The 16,014-nt window shown below is 37.0% G+C and overlaps 1 protein-coding gene and 1 pseudogene across 1 annotated transcript in view; one reads left to right on the top strand and one right to left on the bottom strand.

Moving 5' to 3' along the window:
- Nucleotides 1–5,026, bottom strand: part of CNTNAP2 (contactin associated protein like 2) — a 2,649,987-nt gene extending 2,644,961 nt beyond the window's left edge. The window contains exon 1 of the mRNA XM_027856858.1: nt 4,642–5,026. Within this exon, the coding sequence (XP_027712659.1) occupies nt 4,642–4,738 (97 nt within the window). The 5' untranslated portion in view covers nt 4,739–5,026. The remainder of the gene's footprint in view (nt 1–4,641) is intronic.
- Nucleotides 5,027–9,408: 4,382 nt separating this feature from the next.
- LOC114039161 lies at nt 9,409–9,911 on the top strand (annotated as a pseudogene).
- Nucleotides 9,912–16,014: the final 6,103 nt, after the last annotated feature.

A 16,014-nucleotide genomic window follows, 5' to 3' on the forward strand; every position in this document is an offset into this window, starting at 1 on the left:
GCATGTGTATATTCTCCTCATTCCTTCCCTTGGGTGAATCCTAAGTAATCCAAATCTTTTGTCTCGTGTTTTTGACAACCATTTGTTCTTACAATTTTCATTTCTCTGGAAATACCAACACCCAACTCAAAGTACAGATGGCCTAGAAGAATCAGTATGTCACTTGACTTATTTCATTTAACAATGTAGTTCTGAAGTTTAAATTGCATCAACACATGCTCTCTAGTATTAGAGCCTTCAACTAGTGAGAAGCAATAAAATAAAACTCAAAACATAATGAATCAGCACTAAAGGGAAAATACTGAAATTATATATTATTTGTCTTTATTCTATTGAATCTGATAAGCTTATGAGTGAAATGGTTTCTATGAAAGACATAAACCTATTGTGATTAATATTTAAAATGAGAGTACAGTTTCATTTGAATAAAAAATAAACTTATAGACATCCCCAGGTTATGGTCCTGTTACAGGAACATCTGTACAAACCTACCTCAGATGTAGGGAGAGGAAGTATTCAAGAAAATCTTTTGAATATCAGTTGATATGTCTGCCCCCTAGGGGACTTAAGGGTTCTTAACTTTTAAATATTATAAGCAAAAATACCTACGAATTCAACTTACAAGAACTATGGAAATCTTCCTCAACACACACACACACACACACACACACACACACACACACACACACACACATTATTCTTCATTACATGAAATGTGCAAGCAAGAAATAAAAGTGTGGAACTGAAAACATGCCTGGAATTCAAAGGAGAGAACTCTCATAGAAGACATGAATTGATGTCTTACATAGTTTTGACATCACAGAACAAATAAAATGACATGTAATAAAATTTTCAAATATTTAAATACAAAATAAAAATAGGAAAACCAAGAGATTAAAAAATATTCAACTATCTAAAGATATTGAGAGGAAATGACCAAATTCCTATATTTGTCTAGAGAGAGAATTTTTTCTTCTGGGTGGAAGTAGCTATAATGACACTGGGATGACACATTTTTCTCTAATAAGTAAATAACAATTTTCCTGTATGGTCATCAGTCTGGAGTGAGTAAATAAAGTACCGCCTGTTATCAACCAATTCATTCACCCAGAATAAAATACTGAACTGTGTTTAAATGTTCTCTTTCAACAAGGAAGGACCATTACTGAGCTCAAGCTCAGGATGAATTCACAACATTTATTTTCATATTAGTTTTTTTTTTACATTGTGTGCTTTGATTTATACTTTTGAGAGGTATTATTTGAGGATGAGAAGTAGTTAGAAAAGAATGGAAATGATCCAGCTATAAGGTCATTATAAAATTAATCCTTGAATTACTTTAAAGTTGCTAGAAACTATAACAATCTACTTGAAATTTTCTCAAATTTCCCTGCATATTAAAGTCTCTGTCTCTCTGTCTCTATTTCTGTCTCTTTCTCTCTCTCATGCACACATGCACACACACACACGCACACAGAGAGAGAGATACATAGAAATGTGTCAAAATATAGAGACTTTGAATAAATTATACTGCACAAATATTCACAAGTACTACATGTCATCACTTAAATTCTACTCTAGTGCCTCTTCAAAATATAAAGTAATCTGAAGAACTGGCCATTATTAGAATAATGTGATCAATTCTGTCAGTAAAACTACATAAAACAGCCTACCTTGAGAATTTATAAAAGTGACTCAGTAAGGGCACAACTTCACTTTAAACTTCATAGTTGCAGTCTTTGAAATAATGTTCAAATCCTTTAACTAAAGTCCATAAAATTTAAAGGCTTTATTTATGTTCATACATACAACATATCTATGTATAAGAAAGAGAACTGAATACATAGACCCAGTCAGCTTTATATAATTCACCATTAAAAATGAGGGAAAAAATCTTAATAATAGAATTGAACTTAGTTAAGTATATTCAAAATGTTAATAATTAAGGAAAATGAAACACTGAGAGGAGTGACAATACTCAATATATTTACATATAACTAGGAAGAAAATCAAGTCAAACTAGGAAAAAACTTTCAAATAGTTTCCTATTTTGTCAGAAATAAGTATCTAAACATTCTTATATATTATATTCCAAAGTTACTGGGGCTAAAATATTATATTAGTGTAACTGTCATTATTGGTAAGTAGAAACAGAATAAAAAATATTAAACTTATATTTTCCATGTTACTTTTTGTCTTCTGATGACCTCTCCTGGTTGAGTTGTTCATTATCCTTGATTCAAGTAGTTAATAATATTTTATTCTACATTCAGTGTACTAACTCTCAAGGGCACATTCTGCATACTCCAACAGTAGTACACAATTTGAAACATAATTTTGGAGGTGTAAATTTGCGGATCAAGAAAGTGTGAAGTATTAGCTATATCTTCAGGAAATTATTTTACTTTTCATATTGACTTATGAAAAAAATGTCTTTTTGGAGATGGTATCTCTAATTCAACTAAAAAAAGTTACATTTATCAAGCCATTATATATGAACTATGGCAAATAAAAGTAAAAGAAATAGACATATCATGAAGGCACGTAGGCTTTCCTTTTAAGTCCAAAAATAAGGAACACTTTCAATATGTGAATAGATTAACAAATTGAATGTCAGATTTGGACTAAATGTAAAATATGAAGTATGGGTTTTTCTCAAAATAATATTCTCATTATAGTTATGTGAACTCAGATAACGAATAAGTTAGATGTCAAAGGGACTAAAACATTAGCTTTCATTCCATTTTTGACTTAGGAAGGAGTTTCCCATTTACTTATAACCACTGATGGATATAGAAAACTATATCCAAAAGCCTGAGAAAACTTAGTACGTTTGGCCCAATATAGAAAATAGATTTGAAATATTCCAAATCATAATTAGCTGATGTTTGGAAAAATCCCACAATGTACAATTACAATTAACACTATTATCTGGATGAATGCCAGAATATGAAATAATACGAACATTTTACTTTGTAAATTGCATGAGTTTAGTGCTCTAATTTTATTTCAACAGAGAAATAGACTTTGAAAATCACACACATTCACAATTTTTGTAAAATTCTACCAAAACTTTTATAAAGTAGAAATATGTCATATTCACTTTTTAAGTTCTATTTTTTAATGAAAACTCTGCAAAACTTCTTCTCAACTTAGGCAATTAAATTGATAACTTAGTGATTACCTTAAAATATTGTATATTATCCCTGTAACAAAACCAAGTAGAAAAAAAACAACTATAGTTTTCACAAAAGGCTATATAGTCTGTGTCAATCAAAAAAGAAAATGAATTGATTCAAAACATGACATTATTATAGATTCTTCTAATGCAGTGTAATTACTCATAGAGTCCTATACTTCTCAGGATGTTCATTGTCAATCAAGAAAAATTAAAATTGGTAATCAGCATATAGACATACATAAACTTTACAAAACATTATTGTAATGTATCATCATTGAACATTACAAACATTACAGTAATAAACACAGAGAAGGTATATTAACACATTTGTATGGTAAATAGAGGAAATCAGATCAACCTTTTTTTCCAAATTAAAAAACAAAACTTTTTTAAGACCCCAGATTTCTGATTATTAATAATTCTGATTCTGTACTTTAGACACTTAAATATTTGCTGCACATAAATTTCTCTAAGTTTCCTTTAAATCTAGAAGCTTGACCCACACAATGAAATGACTGGAGCACTGAACTCTTCCTGAAACAAAAGGAGAGTCAATGCCACTTCTTTTTCGGTGCAGTATGCTCTAGCAAAGCAATGCAGAACTTGAGTTGCTGTGTTCCATTTTATTCCAATGTAATGAAAAAGATGAGCGGTCTATGTTGGCTGGCTAACCTAGAGGCATACACACAGCAGTGGCATCTACCTGAAACCCTTTCTAAGAAACTCGTGCAATATAACATTATAGATCTTAAAAAGAAAAGAAAAAAGAAAAAAAGAAAAGAAAGAAAAACTATATTCCTGCCCTGAGTTGCATGCCTGTGATGCATTGGCTTCAAGCTGTGCAAATAAGTTACAGCAATTCTAGCTAGTGTCTTTATTTTTACTATCTTCAGTCTTAACAAGAAAATCCCAAAGGGGCATCAAGTTTTATTTAGAAGAAAACTGAAGTAAAAGATGTCCTGGGTAATCTAAACTGCACTCTACAAACTTGTGTTCTGACCATATCAAAATAAATCCTTAGTAAAAATGTAAACGCCTAAATACCAACTTGCTTTGTATTTCACTTTTCTTTACATGGGCTATCAAAGCCAATTTCAATAAGCCATTGATGCATAAAAAAGCAAGGAAGTGGAGGGAGAACTTCCAAGCATCTGTCTTCCAAACTAGCGCCACTAGAACCAAGCAGGTGCAGTGAATTATTTCTCTAATGCCAGGACCAACTTTCCAGCAACATCACCACAGTCAAAACCACTTCCCCATCCAAAGCTGGAGCGCTGGGTTTTGGAGTTTCTCTGCTGCAGTGACTGCAAGTGCGTGACAGCAGAGACATGTACACAAATCAAGGAAAAAGAACGGCAGACGCACTCTGGAGTTGGTGCACAGGGTGGAATAACATCAATGCGACACAGAAACCCTTCAGGTTAAAAAACCACCAGGAAAGAAGCAACCGGGCTACTTACGGGAAGTAGAAGAAGCTGTCCAGGCTCTGCAGCTAATGCTGCTCAAAATCCAAAGGAAAAGAGCTGCCCCGAAGCCGGTTCGCGAGACCATAACCATCCTTCCCTCCTGGCTCCTTCTACTACCAGTGCTCACTGCAGAATAGCCGTGACAAAGGTCCCTCCACTTCGCTGTCTGTCTGTTTTGTTCTTGGAGGAAGGTGCGTTGCTTCCAGATAAAGGAAGGATCCAAGCCCCCTCCTCTTCGTTTCCCCGCTTCTCCTCCAGTCTCTAGTCCTCTCGGGCTCGGAGCAGTAGAGTGAGTCCCCTCTCCCTCAGTGATGGGTATTTGCCTCTTTCGCAACAAGCCGGTGTAATGTCATGAGGAAGCGATTTGTCAAAAGAAGGAGGAGGGTGGGGGGAACCCAACAAACACCCTCGTCCTTCCTCCGAAAACCACAGAAGGAAGTGGGGAGAAGAAAAAGAGGATGCAAAAGAAGAAGAAAAAAAAAAAAAAAAGAGGGGAGAGAGGGATAGTGTTGCCGCTGCCTCGGCTGCTTCTACCACTGCAGGAGAGCGCTTCTCTCTCCACTGAGCAGCGCAACCAAAAAAGGTTTCAAATAACCCCTCAGCTCAGAGATATATATGTATGCATATATATGTGATATCTGTAGTGTTCTAGCCACGTACACACATCTAAACACACAAGCTCTCTCCCTCAGGCAGACAGACACTCCCGCTTCAGCTCTCCCCTTCCCCAGGATTCCTCATTCTCCCCCCAGCAGTGGGAGCAGCAGCAGCAGTAGCTAGAGGAGGAGGAGGAAACACTGCCGCCGTCAGCAGCAGCAGTAGCAGCAGCAAGCAAAGGAGCCTGCAAACCTAAGCAAGGGGAGGAGGGGGGTGGGGTGGGAAAACCCTCCCTTCTCTCTCCTTCTCCTATCTCCTCCCCGGCTCCTCCTCCTCTTCCTCCTCCTTACTGTACCCCTCCGGTTGTCAGGACCCTTCTCTCCTCCCTTTGCCTCTCTTTGAAGCAAAAATCAGAGGAAAATGAAGCCGAAGGGCCTGAGTCCTTAGGCTTTGGGCAGGTGGAAGGATAAGGAAGCTGGCCTTCTCCAGCAAGCCTTGGAAAGCTGAGCTGTCCGTGGTGCTGAAGTTGGGAGAATCGCTTGGTAATCTTTTTTTGTTGCACTACCCCTATGCCGAATGCCCCCACCCGGCTTCGAAAAAGGAGACCCACCCCCCCCCCCCCCCCACCCCAGATGACTTCTGTTTTTCTTCTCTCCTCCCCTTCGAATAGAGATGGTACAGGCTCCCAGAGCTCCAGCCTCCTGGGAACCACAATCAGGCGTCCGACAGGCAGGCAGGTCTTCCGAGTGGTCCTAACACAGAGCTGAACATCCCAACTGGAGGAGCTAGGACTGCAGAAGTCGCTAATGCAGATGTTTTCAATATGTAATTAATTCATACTCATATACACACGCAAACATATCAAGCACATACCAATGCCCACAAAACTTCACTGAGGTAAATGTGCCCACAAATAGACACAAACACAAACCTGACATAAATAAATACACTCACACTCACACACGTTTACTCCCCAGAAAGATATCTAGATGGAAGATCTGACTCACAGCACTCTCTATGGAATTCAGGAAGACCTAGTTTTTACCATGCACAATTAACTAAATTCAGTCCTAAATCAAATATTAGCACTGCTCCCCAAAACCACACCTGGCAGCCCAGTAGCACACCCTCTATGGAAATTTTCTCTCATGCAATTTAATATTCATACAGAATTTTTCATACATATTTCTTCATACAAAACAAATTCACCTACTGGCTTTACTGACCCAGCAAAGAGTTTTTGCTCTTCTAAATATCGAAAGATGCTTGGGAGGCCTGAGTAGGAGGAACTATGCTTTTAATGTTTTACAACTGGTTAGCTTTCACTTTTAAAGAGAACTGAATTTTTTTTTGTTGTTTTTAATGGAGATTCTGTTAAGTCTTGAAACATACTTTTAGTATGGAACTATATGATTTATTTGCTTGTGCTTATGTTTAAGGTTAATGACATCTTAAGTTTAACGTATAATTAGAAAGATATTAGTAAGTCTAATGTTCCAGTTTTATTTAGTCACTTAAAAGAACTGATTTGAAGGAATGTTTTATCCCAGTGAGAACTTCAGGTTTAGGTACAGTATTGGGAATTAACTAAGAAATAGGTAAATAGCAAAACTGCATCTTCATGGCATATGATCTTACTGCTCAAAATTAATGCATTAAATGTATTGCAAGACATTCAAAATCTCTTAAAATAATATTTTCTGATTTACAATTCTGCAGTATAATAGAACGTGTTGTTAATGAAAAAGTAGAAAAATACACTGGGGGAATGGGAATGCCACTATTCATCTACAGGAGTGAAAAGGAATCTGACACAAGCAAAAAAAAAATGGAAAGTACAACTTTGCAGATTAATCAATTATTGCAATGTCTCTGCACCTTGACAAGTTCTTAAAGGGAAAAGACCAAAAAGAGTTAGTTTAAAACTATTTTTGTTGAAAGAAAAACAAAGACAAAAAGAGAGAAAAAATCATTCCTTTCTCTAACAGTCTCAGTAATGGGTACCTCAAATAATACAGATGCAATTAAGTTTCTTGAAATAGAAAACAGCAAAAGTTATGAAAACTTCTCTCTTCAGACAATTGTTTTGCAATACTAAATTATATTCTAGGGCAAATTCATTATTTAAAAATAATAAGTGGCCACTCACCCTACCTTTTTCCTAATATGGGTATATAAAGACAGGATTAGGTTAATCTAGAATTTAACTACCTTGTGTCACAAAAATCCTTTATTGTGTGATTTTGTCTAACTCTTTCAAAATCCAGGGCCTGCCATCACCTGTTTGGACCCTACCTGGTCAGGGCTGGAAATTAATAATGTCAAACACCTGTAACAAAGCAAACTTTGCTTCATGATTGTAAGAAATGGACACTGTTATCAAGACAAACCTAATAAATGTAAAGAATTAGCATATTACATAGTACAAGTTAGGCTATTCTTTAGGACACAACCTACTCCCTACCAACATCTCATCTTTCAAATAGTTATAATAATTAAATAGTACTGTATTACTTCAGTTCCAACATAATAAAGGGCAGTCAGGCACTAAGGTCAATTTATTTTGCACTGCTTTCTAGGCCATCAGCACCTGGTGAAATTGAACATGTTCTTCTACCTCCAAAGTTAAAGTGACATTAAGTACAGAGAAACATAGCAATAGTCATGCAGGAAAAAAAAATAAATGTCTACATTGTTGGATTGGTAAAGGTGTCCAATTCCTCTCTATCTAGCATAAGGTAAATGCTATGTATAAGGTCTTCCCATTTTTTTTATCTTTAAACAGAATAGGATTGGTGGTTACTCAAAGGCAGTCTCCTAATAGAAAAAAGAATCTCACAGGACCAGAGAGCAAGTTTTTGTCACCTGATAAATAATAGCCTTGGTGTGCACAGTTATTTCCTTTAAGGTGCTTTATAAATAGATAAGAAAAAAAAATTCTGAGTGCCTTCAGTAGGCCCTACTGTCAACTGAACTAACACCTAAGAGAAGTAAATAAGGCTTGCTGTGTATAAAGATGGTTATGCACATCTAGAAAAAAAATTATCATAGCAAAGCAAGTAAAAAAAAATATATGGGGATATCTATATGTCTGATGTAATAACTACTTATGTTACACTTTTTTTTTTGCTTTTTTTTTTTTTTTGGTGAGGCAATTGGGGTTAAGTGACTTGCCCAGGGTCACACAGCTAATAAGTGTCAAGTATCTGAGGCTGGATTTGAACTCAGGTCCTCATGACTCCAAAGCCAAAGCTCTATCCACTGTGCCACCTAGCTGCACCTACACTTTTTAAGTAACACAAAATTCACCTTTTAACATAGTTTATTCAGTCATGCACATGTCTAATAAGCAGAGATGATAAAGAGAATTGTTCCATATACCTAACATTTTGTCTAAAGATAAAATCTGCTATTCTCACCTCCACATTCTCATCTTTCAAAGAGGATAAGTGGCCCATAGTTGAAGATTATGATATTACAGCTCTCTGTTGGAGACATTCAAACACCTGTGTTTAGCAAGATAGTTTTAAAGGGAGTGGGAGGGACCAATGTATTAGGCATGGTATCATGTCATCTGCTGGTAGAATGATAGGAGGTAGAGCAAGGAGAGAAGGTGGGGGAGATATTTCCATTCAGTAAAAGGTAGTATTCAAACTTAGTCTTCCAACTCCAGAACACTTTCACTGTGCCATGGCACACAAGTTAGTTAAAGCAATGCTTAACAGCACTTACATCCAATATTTTCCCTGTCATACCTATAAAAGCACAATTAATAGAAAAAAATTGTAATAATATTTTAGATTTAAACTTGGAAAGTAGTTCAGAGTTGGATTAGTTCAACTCACTTATTTTACAAATGATGAAACTGAGACCCAGAAAGGTTTAGTGACTTGTTCAAGGTCACGTTTTTCCAGGATTTCATTTTTGGCATTTTGCCTACTGCCTAATCAAGGTAATTTGTGAAGGAATGGTTTTGAACAGAAGAAATATTATGATGGTTGTGGTAGTGATAATGATAATAGATAACATGGCTTAGTGCAGGGATTTTGGTGAAATCTATTGTTCCCTTTTCAGAGCAATGTCTTTAAATGCATAAAATAAAATGCATATTTAAAAAGGAAGCTAAGGGCTCCGTCTAGAGCAGTGCCTGTCCCAGCTGCCAAGATGTTGATGCCCAAGAAGAACAGAATTGCTCTCTGTGAACTCCTTTTTAAGGGGGGAGTAATGGTAGCCAAGAAGGATGCCCACATGCCAAAGCACCCTGAGCTGGCAGACAAGAATGTCTCCAATCTCCATGTCATGAAGACCACGCAGTCTCTAAAGTCTCATGGTTCGTATTAAGGAGCAGTTCCCATGGAGGCATTTCTACTGGTACTTCACCAATGAGGGCATTCAGTACCTCCAGGTTTACCTTCACCTGCTACGCTCCACAGAAGACGTTCTGAGACAGGAACATCCAAAGTTCTGGAGGACAGGATGTCCAAAGTTCTGGAGGGTGAGTGACTTGCCCAGCTTACTTGGGGTGAAACTGACAAATACACACAAATGAAATGCTGCTCCCCCTGGTGCTGACAAGAAGGCTGAGGCTGGGGCTGGGTCAGCAACAGAATTCCAATTTAGAATTGGATTTGGTCGTGGACGTGGTCAACCTCCTCAATAAAAACTGTAGAGATATAGTTCATAGTGAATAAAATTTGGGGGGAAAGGAAGCTAATTATGTTAAACTGCAGTTATTAAAATATTTTAAGAAGGCAACATCATAGACCTTGGGTTAAGAACCCTTGGATTAGTCAATAGATGGTTAACCATAGACTCTGGGTTCAAGTTTGCCTCTGACACAAAATCACTGGATAACCGTGGACAAATAAGTGAACTTCTCTTATTCAAGCAACTAATCTAAATGATAAAATTGTTGGCAATCTGCATCAGAAGTGGTTTTCACAGAGGTAGTTCTCTGCTGATAAAATCACATATCTGGACCTAAAAATATTAATGATGGTGATAATTGACATTTACAAATAATTTTATAGTTCACAAACATTTCCTCATATGAACCTCATAACACTGCTCTGTGAAAGGTATGACAATTATTATTATCTTAATTTCAGAGTTGAAGAAACAGGCTCAGGAAGTTGATGTGACTCAAATGGGTTAAGCTTTTGAAACCACTCAGTGCCCAACATAATTTATTCTCTGAGTATTTAATCGGTGATGATGTTACGGAAGTTCTGGGTTTGTAATAAAGTCATAAAGAAGCCTTCAAAATGTCTCATGCCCTAAGACAGAAAGATTTTATAATGTCCCATTTACATGAATTTTAAAATAATCTACTTGTGATTATTGGACAGTGAAAGGACTTTCTGACTCAGTCAGGCGATCTGGACCCAAATACCAGTTCTTCCACTTACTTGCTGCATAGGATTAGGCATGTCACTTAATTTTTCTGATTCTTTATTTTTCTTTATCTGAAAATTGAGGAGACTGGATCAAATGATTCTGTCTAAGGTCTCTTTCCACTCCAAAATTTGAAGCAAAGTGAATATTTTTCTGATATGTTGAAAATCATCTTTGGAATTGCAAAGTTTAAGAAATAAGCAATAATGAACAACATATTTTGAAGATAAACCCAAACTGAACTTGCTCAAGACTTGAAGAAAATTACCATCATTTATATGGCATTTAAGTTTTACAAAGTATTTTACATAGACTCTCATTTGAGGCTCACAACAGCCTCATCAAATAGATGCTACAAATATTATTACCCTCAATTTACATAAAAGAAAACTGATTCTTATAGAGGCAAAATGACTTGCCCATAGTTACGTAAGGAAGTAAGTTAAGAGGGAGGATTTGAAGCAAGTCTTTCTGACTTCAGACTCTTCACTTTTCCAATTCTTAAGGTAGCTTCAGTTTGGGTCAGGTAGAATTCTAAGGCTGTGTATCCAAAAGGTAAATGTGAAGGGGTTAATGTGTATGCTTTCTTAGTAGTGTTGCCTTCCAAAAAGGGAGCTTCCCCAGACTCTGCTTAAGTAAGAAACCAAGGGATTAGTATTTTTACACCACATGTGAATGTAAGCATTAGAATAGGGACATTGGTTAGCCCTGTGTATGCATGTGGAGAGGGGATCTTTGTAGGCACAGCTCCTTGGAAATAGGGTGCCCAAATAGGATGTACACAGGGAAAAAGGAAATCAGGAAATGTAAGGAAGCCCTGACTACAGCATTTGCCCACTTATATCTTCTCAGAGCTGGGAAAGGAAAGTACCATTATACGCATATTAATGCTATGGAGGATGTTCCACAATTCCCAGGTGCCATGAAGCTTGAGCTTTTTTAGGCAGAGGGCCAGGGTGCTTTCTGGCTTATGCCTGCCTGCACTAAAGAATATGTGAGGTGACAGAGACAGCCTATTTTTCCCTATTCTCTTGGAATTAAGGGGAAGTATCTTACCCATTAATTCTTTCTTTCTACACATGATATGATTTTCAGAATGACTGCTTCATTTGTTATGAATTGGCAGATATAATTCCAATGTAATCTCTTAGAGTTCTAGAAAAGTCAGCATGATGGAACGAAAACAGCCTGGGACTCAGTTAGAGGACTTGTGCTACTTTCAAGTCACATTTTTCCAAGACTTGCTAACTGCTACTTAACTGTATGACTTTAGCAAGCCAAGTAAACTCTTTGAGTCCCAGTTTTACCATCTTTAAAACAGGACTGATGGTACCTGCCTTATCTTGATTTCAAGGTTGCTTTGAGGAAAGCATTTAAATGTTATAAGAATATGAGCTAATATTAGACACTCTCACTTACTGATAGTCCACCTGGAGCCTAGACCCTTGGGGCTACTAACTGGAGTTTGGCACCAGTGTCACAGGCCACATGGGTGATGCATCAGAAATTGATAGGAAAGCCATATGTTTTTCTAATTGTGGAAACTTCTGCATTGTTTTCTATGCCCTACCAAAGAGGACTAGGTGATAAAGCAGGCACAAATTAAGCATGCCTACAATAACCACAATTCCTTCTCAGAAATCCCTAGGGTTAGTGCATGGAAACCCAGAGTTCTGTGTATTAAAGCCACTGAAATGACTTAAGCAATAGCAATTCATGTATTGTTTCCCACTGTTTTATATTCATAATAAGGGTGTGGTTCACAAACTGAGAAGAAAAAAAGAAAAAGAGAAAAGAAATACCCTTTCTTTAAAATAATAGTATTACAATGTAAGCTATGCAAAGAAAGTGACCACTAAAATGGTTGTGATTAAGCCAGACACAAAATAATAGAGTGATGTGTCAAAAAACAAAGGGTAATGAAGATTCAGGTATAATCTGATCAGATGAAAAAATGCATCTTATTTAGAAGAATCATACAGGTGTAACTGCAATTAAAAATACTCCTCCCCCTACGACTTTCCCTAAACCAAGTGTATTTTCCCTACCTTAGACTTTTTTTTTTTGCAAATTCAATCTCAGCTAAAGGAATCATTCCCTTCGAATCTCCCACTACTATATTTGATTATCTCATAGAATACAGAAAAATCTAATAATTTTTAATTTATACATCCAGAAAACTACATAATTATAGGGAGATATCTCATGTGACCAAGGGAACTTCTGGCAAAGTAGTCATAAGCTCAGTTAGTGAAAAAAATAAAGGGCTGATTATCAAGGGAAAAGAAAAATACCCAGGGATTTCCCAGAATTGTTTTGAAGGTCATCACCAAACCAACATCATGTATAGCAGGGTGCATAAATAAAATTTGCTGAACGATTGGGTGAAATAGATGTCAAGGCAAGGAAAAAGCATTTATTAATTGCCTACTATGTACTAAGCATTATACTAAGTGATAGGGATGCAAATAAAGGCAGGGAAAAGTCAAAAATATAAGTTTAAGAGGTGAGATAATATGCAAATAACTATGAATACACAAGACATACAGGGTGTCCCTGAAGTCACAGTGGCATTTTAAATAGCCTAAAATCCACTAAAACTTTGGGGATACCCTGTATATAAGATATATTAGAGATACTATTAGAGGGAAGGCATTAAGATTAAGGATACTTGGGAAAGGCTTTTTGCAGAAGCTAGAATTTAAGGTAGGATTTGAACGAATACAGGGAAGCTAGTTGGAGGGAAAGAGGAGAGAGTTCTATAGCCAAGGAAAACTCTAGCAGTGCAGAGATGGAATATTATGTTTAGGGAATAGCAAGGAAGCAGTGATATTGGATTCCAGAGTATGGGGGGGGTGGCACAGGTAGAAGAAGATACAACAAGACTAGAAAGGTAGCAGGGGGCCAGGTTACAAAGGACTTAAAAAAACACACAGGGGATTTTATATTTGATCCTGGGCATATTAGGAAGTCTCTGGAGTTGATTGAATAAGGGGGCATGACTGATCAGATTTATTCTTAAGGAATATTAATTTGACATCTGAGTGAAGGAAAAACTAGAATGGGGAGAGGCTACCACCAGCAGGGAGATCAATCAGCAGGTTATTTCAATTGTCCAGGCATGCAATGATAAAGGCCTGCACCAGGGTAGGGGTAGTATTAGAGGTGAGAAGGGTGAATGTTACAAGAGATGTCACAAAGGTAAAATCAATAGAACTTTGTAACCAATTGGAGATGGGGAAAGGTGAGAGAATGAGTTAATGATGATACCTGGTTTGCAAACATGGGTAACTAGGAGAATAGTGATACCCTTGCAATAATAGTGAAGTTTGGAACAGAGGAACATTTGGGGAGAAAGATACCTAGTTCAGTTTAGGACAGGTTGAGTTTAAGATGTCTATGAGACATCCAGTTTTAGATGACCAATAGGCAATTATGAGACTGGAAGACAGGAGACGGCTTAGGGCTGGTCAAATATATCAGAGAATCTCTGCACAGAAATAATAATTGAATCCATGGGAACTGAGGAGATCACCAGTTAAAAGAGAATAGAAATGAGATGAAGTCCTAGGACAGAGCCATCAGAAACACTTAGGGCCAGCAGGAATTAATTAACTGAAGCTCTAGTGATTCTGAGAAGAAATGGTCAGAGAAGTAGGAGGAAAACCAGGAAAGAGAAATATCATAAAAACCCAGAGAGAAGAGAATATTAAGTGGGTAATTAATCACCATTGTCAAAGTAGACAGAGAAGTTAAAAGGATGAAAAGTCAGAAAAAAAGTCATTAGATTTGTGAATTAAGAGATCATTAATAACTTTGGAGACAGCAGATTCATGTGAATGATGAATATTGAAACTCAGCCGGCAAGTAAAAGCATGAGAAGTGGAGGCACCTATTGTTAGATGCCCTTCTCCAGGAGGTTAGCCATGAAATGGAATAGAGATATAGTACAATAGGCAGCATAGTTTATCAGATTAAGTGTGGGGTTTTTGAAGATAGTGGAGATATGGGCAGGTTTGAAGGCTGTAAGGGAGCAACCAGTAGACAGAGAAAGACTTAAGATTAGTGACAGAGTAGGGATGATAGAGGGGGAAATCTGGGGGAGAAGACAGGATGAATTGAGATCACTTGTGCATGTAGAAGTGTTTGCCTTGGCAAGGAGAAGGGCCACTTCTTCAAGTGAGATGAGTGAAAGAGGAGATAGTAGAGGAAGTCATCCAAATAATGTGAGATGAGATGAGGAGAAGAGTGTAGAGACCTTAAGGAGAATGGCTTCAATTTTTTTCAGTAAACTGTGAAGGATTGTTCTTAGCTGATATAGTGGAGGGGGAGGCACCTTAAGGAGTTAGAGGAGGAATACAAAGGTTTGGAAAAGCAGTAGTAGTGAGTGTGATAGTTATTAGGAAGGTGTCAAAATTACTTTATTATAGTGAGAGTCCAACTGAGATAATGTAACATCTAGAGTGGACCCAGTCAGAAAGGTTTTGTGATTTTTCCCAAGTTTTATTCAGTGGCATGTGAGTAAGAGCAAAGATGGTAAGAGTATGGTATGATAAGAGTATGTATGGTATGTATGGTATGTATGGTAAGAGTAATCCAAGGCTGAGGCTTAGCAGGACAAGATTTGCAATAGGATAATGTACTAAAACACTCAAGAGGGGAGAGTAGCGTAGAGTTAAACTGGTTCACCAATGGATCATCTTGAGGAAGGGGATAAGTATGACCAGTGTAGAGCTGGTGGCCTAGGAAAGAACTGAGAGGGATTGTAGATCATGTCAAAGATGAAGGGAAGGGGGAGGAAATAAGCATTTGCAGAGGACCTACTATGTACCAGCCACTGCACAAAGCACTTTTTGTAAATATTTCATTTCATCTTTACAACTTTGTGAGGTAGGTGTTATTATTACCCCTTTACAGCCACTAAAACTGGGTCAGACAGTGATTAAGTGACTTGTCTAAGTTCATACAGCTAGTGTCTGAGTTCACATTTGAATTCAGTTCTTCCCGACTCTAGGCCTCACACTCTATAGATCACACTATCAACTAACTCTAGCAGAAAAGATGAAGGTGTGAACATCTTTGTGTATAGCCAAGGAGGAGTGGAAAAGTAGATAATTGGAATTGAGAAATTGGGATGTTGGGGGTATTTAAGAGGGTGACAGAAGATTCTCAGAAAATGCCCTGTCCTAATTTTAATTTAATATTGATTAAAAATGATTGTATTGCTGATCAATAAATGCCAAATGGAAAAGAGGAGGTGGGAAGGGGGTAAGAGAAAAAAAAAGGTTATAATCCTTTTCATTTGTGCAGTGCTTTTTTATGATACATTCCCCTAACTATTTAGCATTTACATAATGAAGGGATGGATGGGGAGTT

Source organism: Vombatus ursinus, unplaced genomic scaffold (assembly GCF_900497805.2).
Source record: "Vombatus ursinus unplaced genomic scaffold, bare-nosed wombat genome assembly UNPS02011649.1, whole genome shotgun sequence".
NCBI classification, from domain to species: domain Eukaryota; kingdom Metazoa; phylum Chordata; class Mammalia; order Diprotodontia; family Vombatidae; genus Vombatus; species Vombatus ursinus.